This window comes from Hypomesus transpacificus, chromosome 15 (assembly GCF_021917145.1).
Source record: "Hypomesus transpacificus isolate Combined female chromosome 15, fHypTra1, whole genome shotgun sequence".
Taxonomy (NCBI): Eukaryota; Metazoa; Chordata; class Actinopteri; order Osmeriformes; family Osmeridae; genus Hypomesus; species Hypomesus transpacificus.
In genome coordinates, this window is record NC_061074.1 from 14,926,838 (window position 1) to 14,946,968 (window position 20,131).

At 48.7% G+C, this 20,131-nt stretch overlaps 2 protein-coding genes across 2 annotated transcripts; one reads left to right on the forward strand and one right to left on the reverse strand.

The window, feature by feature from the left end:
- The first annotated feature begins 4,025 nt into the window (after positions 1-4,025).
- Positions 4,026-15,052, forward strand: slc1a5 (solute carrier family 1 member 5). Its single transcript, XM_047035426.1, has 8 exons — positions 4,026-4,770; positions 10,359-10,401; positions 10,590-10,643; positions 10,794-10,960; positions 11,127-11,360; positions 11,537-11,731; positions 11,869-12,003; positions 12,121-15,052. The coding sequence occupies exons 1-8, from the start codon at positions 4,232-4,234 to the stop codon at positions 12,323-12,325; spliced, it is 1,572 nt and encodes a 523-aa protein (XP_046891382.1). The 5' UTR covers positions 4,026-4,231; the 3' UTR covers positions 12,326-15,052.
- A 1,512-nt stretch (positions 15,053-16,564) lies between these two features.
- On the reverse strand, positions 16,565-19,864 carry LOC124477554 (fukutin related protein). Its single transcript, XM_047035425.1, has 3 exons — positions 19,459-19,864; positions 18,174-19,274; positions 16,565-17,813 (listed from the first exon to the last, which is right to left on the reverse strand). The coding sequence occupies exons 2-3, from the start codon at positions 19,155-19,157 to the stop codon at positions 17,196-17,198; spliced, it is 1,602 nt and encodes a 533-aa protein (XP_046891381.1). The 5' UTR covers positions 19,158-19,274; positions 19,459-19,864; the 3' UTR covers positions 16,565-17,195.
- Positions 19,865-20,131: the final 267 nt, after the last annotated feature.

Here is a 20,131-nt window from a genome sequence, read left to right on the forward strand (position 1 = left end):
ACAGTGCTTAAACTTCAGATTGAAGGAGCCACACTTGATTTGCCCATCCTATATACCTCCCCTCTGATCTATTCTCCCTGCCTCCTTCCTGGTGTGTCTATCATCTCACCCTCCCCCAGCGGCGTAACAAGGACTTGGCGGGCCCGAGTGCAGATCTCACCAACGGGCCCCTTACCGACCTATCGTCAGGCGAAATTATTGAGTTTTCAGCTTAGCGATGCGCAAGGAAATTTAGGCTACTCATGATGTACAATTAAGGGTAACGACTCCTCCTTCTATGTGAAGATAGATGACGGTTTAAAAAGTGAACGGTTCTGACTCGCGAGTCTCTGGCTCTAGATTATGCTTGCTACAACAAGGAATGAGCATAATGGAACAGTCAGTCATGAGCCGACGTATCTGCGACGTTTGAAATAGAGCACAGAGATGAGAAGAAAATCTGATCATTTACCGAGGCTTATCCGACGTTATGAATGACGTTTCGATCTGTCATGTGTGCTATCTGGGTACTAGTAAAAAAAAAACAGTCACTTCGATGGTGAATATTTGATTTTATGTTCGTTAGATATGCTAGTTTACATTTAGTCTATCTAGCTTTAGGTTAGCTATTTTCCGACTACATCCTGCACATAGTTTACTGTACTATATCTAACCTGGCCGCTGCCTGGTAGCCTAGGCCTATATGTGCATTTTTATGACGTTTAATAGCCATGTCAACTGCATACACCAGACAGTAAACGTTATGTAATTATTAGCCTACCCTGGTGGCTGAGTTTCACACTCATTGATGTTGCCGGGCTGGGGGTCAGACGTAGCGTCCTCTTCAACAGCTTCGCCACAAATCCAAAGGAGGATAGTTTTGACAGCTTTGCCACCCTTACATCTTGCTCTTTTCGTTCCTGCCGCTTTCTGGAGCCACTTTTATGTTAAAGGGCATGGCATGGGGTAGCCTAATTCGCTTCAAAACGCTAATGCAACACAACTGTAGTATCCCAACAACAACTGTCTGTGGTATTCCAACAACTGGATGGGAACAATCATGTGTGGGTGGGCGGGAATCTTTGACAACAATATTACCCAGACATCCTTGCTATTTTTCGAGGGCAATATAACTTAATAAAAACGGCATTTGTTTCATTCAGCAAAAGGCAAATGAGGAAAAATTAATTATTTGCTGTTGTTAACACTGACTGTTTTTAAAATGTTTATTGGGCAGGTGATAGCTCATAATTCTGAATAACTGACACCATAATTGAGAAATGTTTGCGAATTGATAAAAATGGATCATATGTGATCATCAACTTGCGGTTTTACAGCGGTGCAAGGGGCCCGGTCAGATTGCCTTAAGGGGCCCGGTCAGGTTGTCTCACTTTTACGGTGAGATCGAGGACGGGCCCCCTTTCGCCACGGGCCCTAGTGCAGCTGCACTCCTTGCACTCCCTATAGTTACGCCACTGCCCTCCCCTGTAGCTGTGGTCTGTGCCTGCCTGTTCTCCGCTCTCTGTGCCAACTGTAACCTGATAGGCTGACAAGCTGCCAGCTATTCCCCATAAAGCTGCCATTGTCCTGGCTTCTCTCCCTCTCTTTCTCACTGCCGCCCTCTTTTTTTCTCCCCCTTTCCCTCTCTCTCTCTCTTTCTCTGTCCTTATTAACCAAACAAAAAGGGGGGCATGGGTTGCCAGGTTGGTAGATTAAATACAGTGTATCCTGTTTCTCCTTTGTGTTTCCTATCTGCTGTTCCCATGACATCTGAGACCCTGGCACATTGACAAGCTGCTCTCTCTGTTCCTCCTTCACCAGTCACATGACCACCGCATCCTTTCACCTTCCTCACCCATGGGCAGGGTTCCTCAGTATAGGTCTAACAGGTGACAGGAAGTGGACAGGAAGTGGTCTGTAGGAAACTCATCTGGCCTCTACAGGAAGCTCCTCTGTTTTGTTACTGTTACTGCTGTTCTCGGATTCACAAATCAGGACTTAAGGAGGTGAATGGAAGACACACTACTGTTTGTGTACATATGCTGTACACTTGTGGTTAATGTGTGTGGCGTGAGCTGTGACGATGTGCGATCAATAAATCCTGTAATTGATCGTGACATACAAAAGCAAGGTCTCTGGAGAGAGACGTGTAATTCATACATACACCTTCCTCTACATAGCTCCATGGCAACCAGCCAGGATGTCAATGCTAGAGAGTGAGAGAGACAGAGGTAGTGTGTTAGTGAGAGAAAGTGAAAGAGATAATGTGTCTGTGTGCAAGGGAAAGAAAGATGAATGAGGAGAGGCAAAGCAGATGGAGTGAAAAGTGTGTGTGTGTGTGTGTGTGTGTGTGTGAGAGAGCAGTCTGGGGAAGGAGGAGGGTGTAGAAGCTGTTGACACAGAGGCGTTAGGGTCATGCAGGTTTTCTGTGTTCTGTTGTGATAGCTATAGGGACAAGCTGCCCCCCTTTTCAACACACACACACAAACCCACCTCTCTCACACACACCTGACCCAGCGGCTGTTTTGATTACAGGGGCCCCCTCCCTGCTCTAGAAATCCCCCCTCCAGGGCTCACACTGTCTCCCTCCATCTGTCTCCCTCTTTTTTTGCACAGTGGTTTACAGAGACAGCTAGGCTCTCTCATCACTCACTCGCTCAGAGGTCCAGACTAAGCCAATAGACACGGTGTGTGTGTGTGTGTGGGGATCAGCTTCATGCAGCCCTGTCTCCTCTCTGAGGAGACCTGTCTGAGCGCTAAAGGTGTCGTTCCCACACACACTCCGGCCAATAGCAGAGAGTTTAGATGAAGGCTGTATTATCTTAGTATAAACTAACACGGAGGATTCTAGAATCCTAGCAGGGGGCTACGCCCCTGGTTACCAGACTTCACGCAGAGCGTCTGTCCCCACACCCTGGGAAACGGACTTCTTTCTCACTCGCTTCCTCTTTCTCTAATCAATAAACGTATACTGTGTCAGTGATGTATGAAATAGGTGTAGTCTAGGGTCTACAAGAGAAGAGCAGGCTTCTTTCTCACCCCCACTGTCTCTCTCTCCCCCACTATCTCTCTCTCTCTCTCTCCATCCCTTATTCTCTCTCTCCTCTGTCTGGGAGAAAACAGGCTCTCAATGGCATTTCAAGGAGATCAGATGGAATGTTCAGGAGGGAGGTGTTCTGTATGAGAGGCTGGGATTGGCTGCCTGGTATCGCCTAGAGTCAGTTCGATTTCTTCCCTCTGCAACATCCCCCATCTCAGCTAGCATCCTACCCCCTCCTCCTCCATCTTTCTATGAAGACAAGATGTATGAGGAGAGGGGAAAGCAAGGGGGGCTCCAAAAAGTGAGCCCCCCCCCCCCTATTGCCTTGTATTTATACAGACCTTATGCCCCCCCCCCCCATGTTTAGCATGATGAGAAGGCAGATGCTCTCGTGTTTTGGTTCCTTGTCACAGTGTAGTCCTCATCTCTCTTTCATCTTAAACATTCACAATAACATTCTCTATATTGAACTCCGACATCCATAATAACACCAACATTCTCCATATTGGTTCAGTCCCTGTGAGTACTGCTAACAAACACACTGAACTCTGTCACAACAAACATCAGTAGCCTCCCTTCTACACTCAACATAAAGAGACTCTTTCTTTAAGAAACTAGGCCAAGCATCTTGCTTTCAGTAACTTAACTTAATTCAATGTGATTTAACTATCAACCAACTGACTGAATCTGTTATGGTGTTTACAGACAGAGGGATTCCTTTGGAAAGTGTTGAATACATAAAGGTCTATCAACTCATTGCTGTTTATTGGTGAACTGTTTGACTCTGGTTTGTCTCTTTCACACACTCTCCCTCCTTCTCCCTCTTTCTCTCTGTTTCCAAAAAGTAAAAGTTGAACTATTTAACGGGTACATATTTTTGGGGATTTACCGAATATTTAAGCGCTTGCTGTATAATTGTTAACGCAAATACACGACATCCTGTGGGAGGACACGGATGTATTTCATCAGACATGCTGACCACGCCTCTTTAGCTTACGTAACGCAGGATTGCCTTTTCATCAACAGACTGTCCTCCGGTGCATTTAGTTGACGGGTTGAGAACAGAGCTACTTTTCACGGAGACAGTCTCGTTAAATACAAATAAATATATCCCCATCCAACACCATTCCGGACCGGGGACCAAGGATTCAACTAAAGTTGAGAACCCGTTTTGTTTGAGCAGTTTGGCAAGGTAGATCACCGGGGCGCATAATGGCTGAGAAGATAACCATGGAGGAGGGAAAGCCGTCCAACGGCGAGACGCATATGGAGGAGCCCGTGGCCAACGGAATCGGCGACCACAAGACCCGCTCTCCCGCACCGACGTCGGGGAGAGTAAAGAAAATAGTTATGGACAACTTGCTGGTGATTTTGACCGTCGCTGGGGTCATCATCGGCGTGTTCATAGGGCTTGGCGTGCGTCAGATGGAACTCAGCCGGACGCAGATCATCTACGTGGGGTTCCCTGGTGAGATTCTCATCCGTCTGCTGAAGATGATCATCATCCCCCTGGTTGTGTGCAGCCTCGTCTCCGGGGCGGCCAGCATCGACCCCAAAGCCCTGGGGAAGCTGGGTGGCTGGGCAATGCTCTTCTTCCTGGTGACCACCTTGATCGCCTCGGCCATTGGGGTGGTGATGGGTTTCATCATTCAGCCCGGAACCAACACCGGCTCCAAGCCCAAAGTAGCCGACCTCGACGACGGGATACCGACTACCAAAGAGGTGGTGGACTCCTTCTTGGACTTGATCAGGTGAGTTTGAGAAATGAGAGGTTTGGTTGGTTATTACTTGAAGGCTGGTGGTGTTTTAACGAGCTAGGGGTCAGGGATCTCACCACTTGAGTTGTCACCACCACGTGTCTTACTTGAGGTGCCCCTGACCCGGTCCTCCGGCTACTATTCACTATCAGACAATGACTGTGTGCACACGTGTCAACCCCCCAAACACAGAAAAGCTAATGAAGCCTTGCCTTTTGTTAACGACCCGTACTTGGCAGCAATCCAAATGATCTAGCCTGCTTTGTCCATGTCTTCTAAATAAAAAATGTAGTTTCACTCATTAATTAAATGGAGGTCGGGTCTGAATCGTAGGCAACCATCATCGTTTTGTTATAGACTTAACGTTAATTGATTTCCACACTAGCTGAACTGTCACGCTGAGCGAGAAGCGAGAACACCAAAAGTGTCTTGACAACTTGGCCATACAACCCTTTCATTGTGCCAACACCTAAAGCGCCAGAAGCTCTCTGCCGACCCCTCGCAACAGCCAGGGTCCCCCAGCTTGCCCGCCTTGGCAGACAGAACATTCAGACACCGCTGACACAGAGGTCTGTTTGACCGGACAGTCCAGTTGGCTCATATAATGGAACACGCGCCAATTATTTACCGCTCATGATATTGTAACGCAAAGGGAGCAGTTGCATCAGCCACGTGTTATAATGGTGTCTTAATCCTCAGAGGAACTACAGTTACTGCACAGGATATACACACGCTACAGGGTTGTCCGCGTTTTTTATTTTGAGTTAAGAGTAAATGTATTAGTATTTATCTATGATTAAGTGTATTAGTATTTATCTATGATTTCACCATAAATTAGACATCAGACATTTCTTCGTTACCTCACGGAAAGAGTGTCAACGGAACAGTTTTGTAGATGCTTCTCATGGCATGTGTTTTAGGTTTGTGACGTCACACGTGGGGACAGCCCCTCCAGTTTCCCAAAAAGGTTGATTTCCTGCATTTAACGGCCCATGTGTTTTGTAGACTGCAGATATGTTGGTGGGAAAAATCCAGAGAACATTCTGTTCTCTTGTCTCTCTGCCTTCCATCTCGTAGTAGGTACATTTAAAAAAAGAACCGTGGTTTGTTTGGAAACTGCAGTTAAATTGGTGCCCTCTTCAGTGTTTCAAGATTTAGCTGTGTGTGTAAATGGAGTGGGAGACAGGGAGAGAAGTAGATTCAGTAATCATTCAGCAAGTTTTTTTTCTTTCTGAGCGAGGCATCTCATCTCCTTTTTGACCTTGAAAGCCATGCTCTGGCCTAAATTTATTTCAAAGGTCTTGGAAACTTTGCGCATGCGATAAGACTTAGGACCATATTTGAAATAAACGTTTTGTGAAGGCAAAGTCTTCAGTATCAGAGCTGTGCACCTCAGCACCTCCCCCAGAATGATGTAGACATCCTGGTTTGACAGTAGATGGTAAGTGGATGACCCTGGTTAGATCCCCATCATCATGTGTGCAGACCCTCACTGGTCTGGACTGGCTAGTTGACCATAATAAGGATACCCAAACACGTGGTTATCATTTCAAGGTGTTGATATTTTTTTAGTTGTATGACCAGTTGCTGAGCCATTGTGGTGGTGAAGCAAGCTGAGCCAATACAGGATCTGAACCCAACGGTTGTTGGCCCATCAAACTCCTTGGAATGTCTTTGGCACGCTAGGTTTGGTTTGACCGCTGTGGTCAACCAGCTGGACATACCGGACCAAAACAGAGAAGAGTTGGAGACAGTAGGATGCCCTGTCCAATGGAGCTTAACTACATTTAATATTTTATATCCATTTTATACTCCATCTACTTATTCTCTCTCTCTCTCTCCCCATACTCCCTCTACTTATCTCTCTCTCTCTCTCTCTCTCTCTCTCTCTCTCTCTCTCTCTCTGTCTCTGTCTCTGTCTCTCTCTCTCTGTCTCTCTCTCTCTCTCTCTCTCTCTCTCTCTCTCTCTCTCTCTCTCTCTCTCTCTCTCTCTCTCTCTCTCTCTCTCCCCCCTCTCTCTCTCTCTCTCTCTCCCTCTCTCCCCCCCCCATACTTCCTCTAGCTCTCTGGGAGTCCTGTCATTACAAGCTAAGACATCAGATTTCAAGATTTCATTTAAGCTTTAAAAATCACTAATTCGCCTGTAGTGTATGGATTGTGTTTAGTTTGTGTGCGAAGCATGCGTGTGAGACTGATCCTTTTTGCACACACGCGCACACCCCTCGGGGTTCAGCCTGGTTGTTAATTTAATGATGGAGTGAGTGTAGTTTAATTTCTGATCTAATCCAGATGAACATTCCTGCCTCTGGTCTAGTTATGGTTTAGTCGTCTAATCTTGAACTCATTGGCACACAGTGGCTCCTGTTAACATGTCCATCGTGGTCCCTATATGGGACACAGTAGCACACACAGTCAGATGAGTTATTTGCCGGCTTTATGAGAATATATTCCTGGCGTCCCTTTGTAGATGCCATGTGCAGGATGGTTATTTCTCATGCGTGTGGCTCTCGTGGGGACGTCGGGGATTGAAGTTGTGCTGGTCTTGTGAGAACACACACGCTCCAGGAGTCTGATTGGCTGAACTGGGCGTCTGGCGTGACTCGTGGCCCTCATTGGAGAGCATCTCAGGCAGGGTCCAGTTTGGGCTAAATGGACCAAGGAGCTGCTCACAGAGCCAGAAACGAGGCCTGAATAGCTCTCTGTCTCTCTGTCTGGATAGCACACATGCACTCTCTCTGTCTCTGTGTCTGGATAGCACACATGCACTCTCTCTGTCTGTCTATCTGGATAGCACACATGCACTCTCTCTGTCTCTCTGTCTGGATAGCACACATGCACTCTCTCTGTCTCTCTGTCTGGATAGCACACATGCACTCTCTCTGTCTGTGTGTCTGTGTTCCTGAGACACACACATTGTGCATGTATGTCATACACGTCACACACACTGTGTTTCTCCCAGTGCTGTGATGTGCCAGTGTGAACTGCTGACCAGGGTTCGAGTTAGGGTCATGGGTCAAAGGATCAAGGAGCTTATGACTCTCCAACCTCTGAGCTCTTCTGTTTGTCTGCCTTTATGGTGCCCTATTTATCTGTCTGTCTGCCTACTTACCTGTCTGTCTGCCTGCCTGCCTACCTACCTGTCTGCCTGCATGTCTGTCTGCATGTATGTCTGTCTGTCTTCCTGCCTAATTCATTTGTTTACGGTCCCCTGCCTGGTTCAGCAGTCTGTGTACTGTGCACACAGCTGGCTGTTGGAGGAGGTCGTACCTGATAAGAGGTGAGACTGAGCGGGCGGAGGTCAGGATGCCAGTGTGTGGCTGGCGTTCAGCTCCACCAGTGCCAGTAACCCCTCAAACAAGCCTTCCAGGAAGCCAGCTGTTAGTGTGGACACACACGCAGCTGGCTTCCTGTTCCTGAGATCTCTGCCAATACACTCTGTTAATATAGACCTACCTCAGGTCTTCAGATAAGAGTCATGTGCTGTAATACACATTCATAAGCTATTCCATCGCAACATTAGCTAGACTACACTTGCATGAGCCAGACTATAGTAGAAGAGAATGTACAAAATATGTACCAGGAACTCAAATAATTGAATGACTGTGTGTGTGTAGTGCGTACAGCTGAAATCCTTAGACTTCCTTATAGTTCCGGCTAGACCAGTGGAACTGGCGACGTGGCGATCATTGTTGCATAACACACACACACACACACATACACACAAGCTGGGTGTCAACAAAGCATGCCACCACACCCACACTTTAGTGTAGCCTCCTAACGTTAGGGAAGAGAGAGAGAGTGAGAATGTGTGAGTGAGTGTACAAGCATACTCGACTCCAACTGCTCGGAGGCATGACGTGTACACAACATATGGATAACACAATTTATGGAACATTTACAAAATATGGACCCACACAGGCTCGCTGCTGGGACCTAGTGTTAGCCCTGCCTCGCAGGAGCACACATACACATCGATTCACAGTGTTCTTGTGACAAGAGGCCGTGTGCGTGTATGAAGAGAGAAACATGCGGAGAGATGAGCGAAACCTGACACGTTCGAGAACGTCTCCCTCAGGAGGATTACACACAACACGCACACACACACTCACACATGCACACACACACTCACACATACACACACGATCAGAACACTCCATGAATGCTCCAGCTCAGTATGGAGAAGGGCTGCCACGCTGAGTGCTTTATGTCTACTTTATTTTTAGTGTGCGTGTGACGTGTGTGACGTGCGCTGGTAGGCCCATTTGACATTTTTCCTTTTCAGTCCAGGTAATGCGTCACTGAGTGTTTCTGGGCGTGTGGAGTAGGGGGAAGTTGGTCGCTGTGTGTGTGTGTGTGTGGAGGTGGGTGTGGGGTATCAAGCCGCTATATCTAAATGCTTATGTGGCATTCCCCCCCCACCCCGGAGAGAACATCACCCGCCTCCCCAGCTAGGAGTTGACCCCGCTTGTACACAGAGACAGAAAGCTGCCGTCACAGTGCCAGAACCAAGGTCACACAGCTAAGTTTGGAACTGGGCGTCTGTCAGGAAGTTGTCAGACTGGAACGCCACTCCTTCCTGTTCCCAAGCAACCCAGCAGCTCCACTCTGGTGCGGAGGAAGAAAAGACAGGCTCATGGTTAGAAAGAGAGGGAAGTGAGAGTTTGACACAGCATCCATGTCTGTTCCTGGGTGTATGCAGAGCCAGACTCAGCAGCTGTGTCCCTGGCACACCCACACACCAACTACAGGAACACACACAGCCTGTGCAGATCAATCCCTCCCTCCCTCCCTCCCTCCCTCCCTCCCTCCCTCCCTCCCTCCCTCCCTCCCTCCCTCCCTCCCTCCCTCCCTCCCTCTACCCGTGGTTACCTCCAGCACTCCCTCCCTCCCTCCCTCCCTTCATCCCTTCATCGCTCCATCTCATGACCAGCTGTTTAATCCCGGCAGTCATGCTCCTCTTGTGTAGGTGGCCGTCAGTGTGTTATCCAGGTCTCTCTCTCACACACACACACTCACACACAGCGAGGGAGGGGCGGGGGCAGAAGGAGAGAACCAATAATAACTGAATGTTGCTTTTGAGGAAGTTCATGTCTTGTATCTGTAAATCCATACTGAGGATGGGTGGGGGGGGGGGGGGGGAGGTCCAGTTGGTGGTGTGTGTTCCAGACCTACTACCCTGTGCCCCAGTAATCCTGGCTTCACGTAAGCAGGCTGTGGAGGAGCTGGCAGGAGGTTGGGGCGGATAAGTCTCATGCTGGGGTAGCTGGGGCAGCGGGGGGATAAACGCTGAAATTCCTCCAGGTATTTGCACATGACACACCTCGTGGTTGGACCCCAGCTCTGCCTCCCTCCCTGCTACTGGCTCCCTCCCCCTGCCATGCCGTGGTGTGGGTGAGGGTGCCAATCGGTTTGGGATTTGGTCTGAGCTCTCATGGTAGATGTGAGACTATGTTTCCACATAGTTCCAGGGTTTTCATGAACCTGAAGTGGGAAATCCCCCCCACCCCTGCTCACCTAGAATACACATCCCTACAGTATATGAGTCCTCATGTCTAAAGAAACTCTCCCTCTCTTTCTCCCAGGAACATATTCCCCTCCAACCTGGTGTCTGCAGCCTTCCAGTCTGTGAGTATCTAACACACATGCATACACAAACACACACACACACACACACACATGATGGAGAAAGAGAACATGCGTCACTTCTTCTGACCCTGATAGGTCTGTTCTAGCCCTAACCCTGATAGGTCTGTTCTAGCCCTAATCCTGATAGGTCTGTTCTAACTCCTGCTGTCTTCTCTGACCCTGACCAGTACGCCACCGACTACAAGTTTGTCACCAAGAACAACAGCCTGATTGTGGAGAAGGTGAGTGTGTTTGTCTGATGATGCATCATTTATGCATATTCATCGCATTTGTGAATCTAATCATCCAATCTCTCGTGTGTGAATGTGTGCCGTTCTAACCTTGTCCCTCCCTCCCTCTCTCTGCCTCCCTCCCTCTCTCCCCCTCCCCAGATCCCGTTTGGATACAACCAGGATGGGATGAACATCCTGGGCCTGGTGGTGTTTGCCATCGTGTTCGGCGTGGCTCTGAGAAAGCTGGGTGAGGAGGGGGAGATCCTCATCAAGTTCTTCAACTCCTTCAACGAAGCCACCATGGTGTTGGTGTCCTGGATCATGTGGTAGGGGAGCCCGCCTGCCTGTCCAGAACCACATGACAACAAAAAACGTGTTCATTTAACACCAGCTGTGTCCATGCTGCTGTTGTTGTGTGTTGTTGTGAAAACCATCTTAAAAAACACAAATGATTCACACAATATTTCTCTTCCTCTCTCCCCCCCTACCCAGGTATGCCCCCCTGGGTATCATGTTCCTGGTGGCAGGGAAGATTGTGGAGATGGAGGATGTTGGCACGCTGTTCGCCAGCCTGGGCAAGTACATCGCCGCCTGCATGGTCGGCCACGCCATCCATGGCTTTCTGGTTCTCCCAGCGATCTACTTCATCATCACACGCAAGAACCCCTACACCTTCCTTTGGGGGATATTCACCGCTCTGGCAACCGCCTTTGGAACCAGCTCCAGGTGAGACCGGGCTTTCTTTTGTTTGTTTACTGTCTTTCCTTTTTCCTTCTGTCTTTTTCTTAGCTTTTATCTTCCTTCCTTCCTCTCTTTGTCTATAGTTTTTTCTCTCTCTCTCATATTCTCCACGTCCCCGTCTCTCATAAACTCCCTCTAACCATGCGCCCCCCTCCCCCCAGCTCGGCCACCCTGCCCCTGATGATGAAGTGCGTGGAGGAGAAGAACGGCGTATCCAAGCACATCAGCCGCTTCATCCTGCCCATCGGCGCCACGGTCAACATGGACGGCGCCGCCCTCTTCCAGTGCGTGGCCGCTGTGTTCATCGCCCAGCTCAACAACATCTCCCTGAACTTCATCCAGGTCTTCACCATCCTGTAAGTGATTGGGTGACACACACACACACACCACTGTTTTGCCCCTATCCTGCTGGATCAGGTCAGACTTTCTGGTTGGTGTTTTTGAACTGCTCTCTGATTGGCCAACCTCTCCCATGTCCCGGCCCTTTCGACAGAGTGACAGCCACGGCGTCCAGTGTGGGGGCTGCAGGGATCCCTGCGGGGGGCGTGCTCACTCTCGCTATCATCCTGGAGGCCATTGGACTGCCCACAAATGACATCTCCCTCATCCTGGCTGTGGATTGGCTCGTGTGAGTACTCTCGTCTTTTAGTGTGTTGTGTGTGTGTGTTTACATTAGTGTGTGTGTGTGTTGATGTGGTTGTGTGTGTTTACGGGTGTGTTTGTGCCCCTCCTTCTGCGTCTCCAGAGACCGTACCTGCACCGTGATCAACGTGGAAGGCGACGCCTTCGGGGCGGGGCTTCTACAGTACTTCGTGGACCGCAACCCCACGGCGACGCTTAGCGAGGTGAGGGTGGAGGAGGATGCGGAGCCCGAACAGTCGCCGCTCATCCAAAAGGGGCTGGAGGGGGGCGATGCGCCGCGCTCCTGCGAGAAAGAGTCTGTCATGTAGAGCGAGAGAACTCAACGCTGTCAAACCAGTCTTTAATAAACGAGCCAACAAATGACCCCTCCTGTATACCCTTGAGCCCCCACCCCACTCCCACCTTCTTATGTCAAGCTTCTCTTGACCTTTGACCCCTGCCCAGATCCAACTAGAAACCAGGGGGAGGGGGGGTCAATGAGAATATACTTCTCTACTTGTATCATCTCTTCTGGAGAACGGAGGGAGAGGATGGAGAAGTGGAAGTGAAGCAGGGGGGGGGAAGAAGAGGAGTGAAAGAATACCAGCCTGGTTTTTAAGTGACTTTTTTTTTTTCTTTTTTTTTGCCTCCTTGTAGCATATTTAATTTGTTTTACATCAGATACGCTTGCCCTTTGCTTGCTGATCTTCTGGAGAGAGATCCCTTTTAGACTATTACTATATGATGTCTGCTAACTCCCCCCATGTGGGCTGCCCCGTGACTTTGCTAACTCCCCCCATGTATGCTGCCCCATCTGGAAGTCCTTAGTCTGTCTGTGGCAGTAGGACAGCAGGAAGACACAGTGTCTCAGTACAGTTCTCTAAACCAAATGGAGTTTAATCCTAAAATAAGTGATGTTTCCCAGATGGACAAGAGACCTTAGTCCCTATAAGGACAATCAGAGACACACACACACACATACATACCTCTGCCCTTTACAGCTTGACCTCAGCATGGTTAGCTTTAACCGCTGCTGTAGCATTTTGAGGACTCTGGTACCCAGCATGCCACTGAAACCAAAGGGGCGCAATGCCAACCAGCAAGCAGGAAGTAGAGGACTCCGCCCATGTCATTATGGAGAAAGAAGAATGTTGCTCAGGGCAACCATGTTTATCCGTTAATACTGTAAGAGTGTAAGTCTGTCTTCTGAGTGACAAGCCAGTCATTTTTGAATGTTTTTTAAAATTCTGTCAACCACAAAAGCTGTTCTTGAAGCACAGTCAATCACGTTCCAACACCTTATTTTCTTATGAGTTCTGTTGTGGAATTTCTATGATTAAATTTATGAGGTCAGAATTTGTCATTATCTGTTCATTCTTGCAAGCGAGGAGGAGCAGTTCTAAAACAGGATCATAAATGATGTCTGGAGTAGAAGGGCTCACAAAAAATGTAATGATCTGAGCAGTTTTTTATACAGTCATTCCAGACAGTTACATCAGTAGTTCAATAGTTCATGTCCATCCAAAGAGGAACTCTTCAATAAACAAGAAAGTGAAAAGGGCAATAGGTTACAGAACTTAATACAGATGCTCAATATTGAAAACAGCTTGAGACAAGAAAGAAGAACTTGTCAGCAAAAATACCTGGAGTATGGGCAAAACAACCAAGGTTAAACAGTCAAATATGTAAGACGTTTGTCAGCAAACGGAAACTTAATCAATACGGTCTTAGGCCATGAGGTTATGCTAGCTTTACAGAAGTTAAAACCTCAGCAATAATTGTTGTAGGTCAAAGAATATGATAGACATCTTAAAGAATAGTAATGTTCTATTACAGTTCAAGTGTTCCATCAGTGAGCTGCCAGTGCATAGGTGTGTGTGTGTCCTTCTCCAGTGTGGAGCTGCCAGGGACATCCAGGATCTAATGGTGTGTGTGCGCGCGTGGTCCCAGAGGCCTAGGGCAGATGTTGAGTGTAAGTGTTGAAGAGAGAGAGAACTTATTTGAAAGGAAACATTGTGGACTGTTATGTCAAAATCAAAAGGCTTTTTTGGGCTGCCTTTTTAGAAGTTATGGTTACCTCTTGACTTTTCTTGAAATTGAAATGTACCTTTTTACTACGTACTATTTATTTCTGATCTTTTCAAACAATTCAAAGCAGTTTAGTTGAACCGAGACCCTGCCTATGTTGCTGTATCTTATCGCACCAACACGTTTTCTTTTTTCAAACTTTTAGTCTCTATCTGTTTAACTCCAAGCCCTGTCTGTCGTAGGAAATCACTAACATTCATTTCATTTCTGGATTATCGGATGTTTCAGATATGACATTATTAGTTATACATTTAATGGAGGATGTCATGTATTTTTCTAGAAATGTCATCTTAAATCGGTAGTTGGTCTTTAGATTCTGTTTGATCACGTGCTGTGTGTGTGTGTGTGTTACATGTTGGTGTCAGCTACTTCACCCTAAACTCACCCCAGTCAAATTGTTTCAAACGTGGCCAACACAAGTAGGCGTTACTTGTCTTTATTTGACTTACGATTTGTTTGGAGAATCCAGTGTCCTGTTACATATTGGCCCGGTTCTAAGTTGTCACAAACGCTGTCCAACCTTGCATTGTTGGAGCATACTGCAAAAGTATAAAGTTTGCATGGTCCCAGAACAGATTGTGTCTGCAGCCTTCTTGGTGGTGATGGTGGTGGTGTGGTTGCAGTGCTCTGCTACCCAATACCAGGGGGCGTGTAGGTTTACACTTGAATTCCAATCTGTAGAAACTGTTTTATTACAAGTTTGTTCATAACCATGAGGGGGGGGGGGGGTAGCTCTCTGGGACCTGGATGTGTTACTTTGTGTGTCTGTAAAAAAAAATATAGAAGGTAGTTCATCATTCCAGAAGGGTCTCAGTTACGTCACTGTGTGTGTGTGTGTCCTGTAAGTGTTGTGTGTGTGTCCTGTAAGTGTTGTATGTGATACAGGTGGCTGCCCAAGCTTGAGAGAGGCCATTTTTCCGTTACAACTAAATGTTCTTGCTTCAGAGAATAAAAATCTTTTTTAATTATCTTTTGTCATTCATTCATCACTTTTTCTCCTATATGGGTGTGATCAGAAATCCAGGTTTTAGCCAATCACACCGGTGTGTGAAGAATGCATTGATACGTACCGCAGCGTAGGGCACACTTGGTTTAAACATCTGCTCTAGCTCACACAAACACTCTCAACCCCCGTGTCTATGTTCACATCAGTCTGATAATGTTGAAAAATACATTTCATTTGGAGCCTGAAAGCATGCATTGTAATTATGATCCTCTTCTGCCCCCTGCTGGTAAAAGTAAAGAACTGCACCCAATACATCAAGTAGTTTGGATGGGATCAGAAAGTCTGAAATCAGATCATGTGTTTACAGGTACAGCAGACGGAGTACTATGCACTACTAACCACATATAAACATGGAATTACAGGTCACATTGGGAAACAGGCAGAGAAACTTGTTTTGTATAAACACCAATAAAGTAGATTTTGTTTATTTTCTCAGCATAGATCAACTGGAGGGGCATTGCCTTTAGAACACAGTCTTAAAGACTGACAGCTGGTGGGCTTCTTAATGTGTGTTGTCCTCATAAGTAGAGTTGGATGGTTCCGCCTTGCACAACTTAAAGGATCTATAGCTGTTTATATATTCCGGTAAGTTCCAGCGTTACGTAGCACCAGTACGCATACAGTGAGACACTATTAAATGAGAATCCAGCAGTGCTGGGGGTTAGAAGACTTGGTGAGGTCTGGTCTCTGGGAAGTAGCCTCTGAAGACAGCAGTGTGTTCATCTGCTGTCTGTGTGGAAGATACTAGTGGCATCAGCAGGATTAACCAAAAAGGAGTTCCTTATTTCAGTGTTTGAGTCAATAGCCGTATTGGATAACCTGCAGAAAACCAATACTTCTAGTATCACCAGGCCTCACGTCCTCATTTTAGAGTTTCTCTTCCCTGGAACAGATTTCATGTTCCAACCGAGGGGGGCTGGCACTGTCATAGTGTCTAAGGCTGCATCAAATACCCTTTTTTGCTCTGCGAAATTGCTGCACTAGTCCACACTTGACCTTGTTCTAATATTACTGTAACTGTTAGTTGCTCCTTGCATTCTGTAATTCCTGACCTCCTCTGTCCCCCTTCCACACCTCCCTTTGGTGTGGGGAGTTGAAGCTGTCAGCACCTGCCTGGTCGTCAGTCTGCCAACGCTGGACCTGGACACCAGTGGACATCGATCTGTGATAGTCTGCCCAAGCTGGATCTAGTCGCCAAGTGGACACCAGTCTCCCTGACAGACAACAGCCAGTTCCTGGTCCCTCTCCTCATCCCTCTGCCTGTGATGCTGCGCCGATCACAGTCCCCCAGCCCTGTGGCTACCTGTTAAACTGACATTTACCAACTCTGACCCAAGTTGAACACTGGATTTTGGTGTTTCAACACCCATTGATACTTCCCTGCTGTATGACTATGTTAAGCCTGGGTTCTGCACCTCTCTTTCACCAACCGTCTCTGGAGGAGGGGATCCCTCACTGAATTGCTCCTCCCAAGGTTTCTTAATTTTTTTTCCTCTAGTGAGTTTTTCATGGTTTTCCTTGAGGGTTTAGGTTGGTTGAGGGGCAGTTCTGATTTGATTTACGTCCCCCCTGCAAGGTATCAAACACAATTTTTGCCAATTTCAAATAAAGTGAATTGGTGCAACGTAAACATGAATTCACTCACACGCACACACTGAGCCTTAGTCCAGGCAAACACACAAACATACATACACAAAACACACCCCAAGCCTCAGTCCAGGTACACACACACACAATGATAGAACCCAATAATTATAACACTTCACCCTGACACTTATAACACTTAACACTTCCTTCTGCATGTGAGCTGTTACTTCAGCTATCGTGTCACACTTCCTCCTAGAGAAACGGCCCAGACAGCGCTAGGATTTCATAGTGTTCATGTGTTTCTGTGACGCGTCTGAGTCCTCCTGCACCTGCCCACACGCACACACAGCTGGGAGAAAAGCCCTCAGGACAACGCCAACCTCTCTCACACCTACCGCTTCATATCTCCCATCTCTTGTCATCCTCTCTCTACCTCTCTTTTTGGGAGGGTTCCTCCTCTCCTCCCTTCTCCTCCTCTCCTCCCTTCCTTGGCTCTCTCTCTAGCCCCCCTCCCTCCCTCAGAGCCTGCTCCTGTCCAGCCTCTTCTTGGCTGGGTTGGGGTACTGGGGGTTCTCGATCACCCCTTCCCCAAACTTGAGCTCCAGGAAGGCCCGGTGGTTGTTGGGTCCGTACGCGGTGACGCCGGCGAACGTCATGGGCACCAGCGGCTGCAGGAAGTGCTCGGGGAACTCCACGTCCTGTTTGTGCTCGGTCCAGGTGTCCTTGGTCATCACCCCGTTGCGGGGGTAGAAGGGCCAGAGGTCGACGTGGAGGTGGTTGGCCTCGCTGTACTGCACCCTGTAGAAGTCCCCTTCCACCGCCCGCTCCCACACAAAGCCATTCGCGTCCACCAGGGAGCCCGAGTCCAGGTTCTTCAGGTAGTCACAGTTGGGGATGTCCTCCAGGTAGATGCCCAGGTCCACGTCGTAGTCCCAGGGGATGATGTCCTGGTGGCGGGCGGCTCCCAGCAGCGTGCCCCCTTCCAGCCAGTAGCGCACCCCGGAGCTCTCCAGGATGTTGATGACGTACTTAGTGGTCTCGCGGAGGGCCCGCAGGCAGCAGGGGGGAGTCCAGCGCTCCAGGTACAGGTAATCGGGCGTGTCGTCCCTCACCGTTCCAAAGCAGCGAGGCGTCTCCTGGGACCCGGGGGGGGGGGGGGGGGGGGGGGGGGGGGGGGAGAGATGAGGAACAGTTTCAGTCTACTACTAATTCAAAGTGCTTTTTTAACAGGTCTCGAAAGGTTGAAAGTATGTAACAGTGATCTTCCTGAGTACAAATGAGGATCGGGGAAATCATTCACTGCACACTAAAACCACAAGTACGTAGCGTGGCAGAATTGCGTATCTACCACAGGCAAAACAATCAAAAAGAGAGATGAATCATTGAAAAGAGTGAAAAAATCAAAGGACAAATACATAAATATACAATGCAAATGTCTTGCATCGTGCCTCAACTGCATGCATTTAAACGTGTTCACACAGGGTCAGAGAGTTCACCTTCCCACAGCCGAACCACTGCTCCTTCCCATCCGCCAGCAGCAGACGCTTCAGCCCGAAGCCCCTCATCAGACGAGCCGTGCTCTCCCTCACACGCGTGTCCGCCTTCCACTGGTTGTGGGCAGAGCTGAACAGCGGCCTGTTGCCCGCGGCGAAGGCGGGGCTCTCCAGCAGCTTGACCTTCCAGCCGCGCAGCGAGGTCTGGATGAACAGCGAGGTCATCAGAGGACGCCCCAGGGGGACGGACAGGTTGAAGAGGTCCTCGGACCTCATCAGCAAGACGGCGTCGCCCTGCAGCGCTGTGCACACGCTCCCGCTGCTCCCCGACGCGCCGGGCGTGTAGGTGGCCGTCCACTCGCGCAGGCTCACCCTCAGGCTGAGGCACTGCACGGCGGAGCGGGCGAGCACGGACGCCGCCACGAGCCTCACGGGCCCGCCGCCCTCGCCCTCCAGCTCCCGGATCAGACGCTCCACCAGACGGCCCTGCTCCAGCTCCACGCCGTCGGGAACCAGCAGCACGAACTCCGTCTGGACGTGGAACTCAGGCCGGTGGGCCTGCGGGGGCTGGTCCGGGCTGGGGGTGAGCACCAGGAGCCGGGCCCCGTCAGGGAGCGCCAGAGGAGGGTAGGGAGGAGAGTCGGCCACCGCCAGGAAGGGCAGCTCGGGCCGCTGGTGGAGGAACGACCTCGCCACGTCTCCCACGTAGTTCTCAAAGTCCTCAAACTCACGGAGGAGGACGGTGACCCGCGGGCCACGGGTGTTGCCTTCTCCGACCCCCCCTCCTGCTCCTCCACCAATAACCCCCACCCCAGCTCCAGGCCCGCCGCCCCCCTGGCCGGACACAGGCAGAGGGGACCTCCTGGAGCCCCTCCCTGGCTCCCCCCGTCTCCTCTCAATCTGGTGCTGGACATGGGACACATAGTAGATGATCAGCAGGTTGAGGACGATGACTGCTGCCAGCAGGCCCCAGAAGCCCACGCGCATGGTTGCCCCAGGCGTTTAACTGATTACAGACCCACAACTCTGTTCTTAATTAGTTCAGTCCGCGCCATCGGGATGCTAGCTCTCCCGTGGAGTAGCTTGGTGGTCCGATGTGTCACACTGAAACACACACACACAGCTATGGGAGAGGTTTGCTTTGGATTACCTTAGCCAAACCATTGATATGGATTGCATTGTGTTCGTGACAATCCATTTCGATCGGTCCCATTATGGCGAAATGGCATTCATTCAACAACCAATTGGAATTGGTTTAGGATTTTAAACAAACGGAAACTGAATTTACCTGTAACGTAGGTTTAGAATCAGGGATCATAGTTGCCCGGCAGTAAACATTCATATTTTGCAAAGTAGAATCATTGCCTGTCGGTTGTAGGCTTCAGGAGCAATCCCGAAAATACGTATATGAAGAACAAATCAAACATGATTAAACAGATACGTAGATCTATGCATACGAATGGACGATGCGGTCGAGATGTAGATTCCCATAGCCACTATTTTCTTGTATCGGAAACGATCTCAGAGATAAGACACTATTTGCCTGCGGTCACTATATTGCAGGAACCAAATAGTCTGTTTACAGAGTTGAATAAAAGGGATAGACCCATTAAATCCTCTCTTGTATGTATTGTAGCAAGATCTACCAAGAGCTCACTATTTAGCATCAACTCCTAAACCCCTGCATTACTCGTTTCGTGAAGATGCCTACCAACGTTCGTGCTGGTAACCGGAAACAAACTAAATCCTTTCAGAATAAGAGTATATAATAAACCAAATTCAGGAGTATATAATCTCTCAAAGGGTTTTGTCATTTATATGATAATGTCATTTGTGTAAATATGCATGTTCGCTTTGGAAAATGTCTCCTTTGATGTTATTAAAAACCAGTTCGGTTGGGCAACAAATGTGTCACTTAACAATTTAAGCTTTTATCTTGAAATTGCTAAACGGATGTTTAG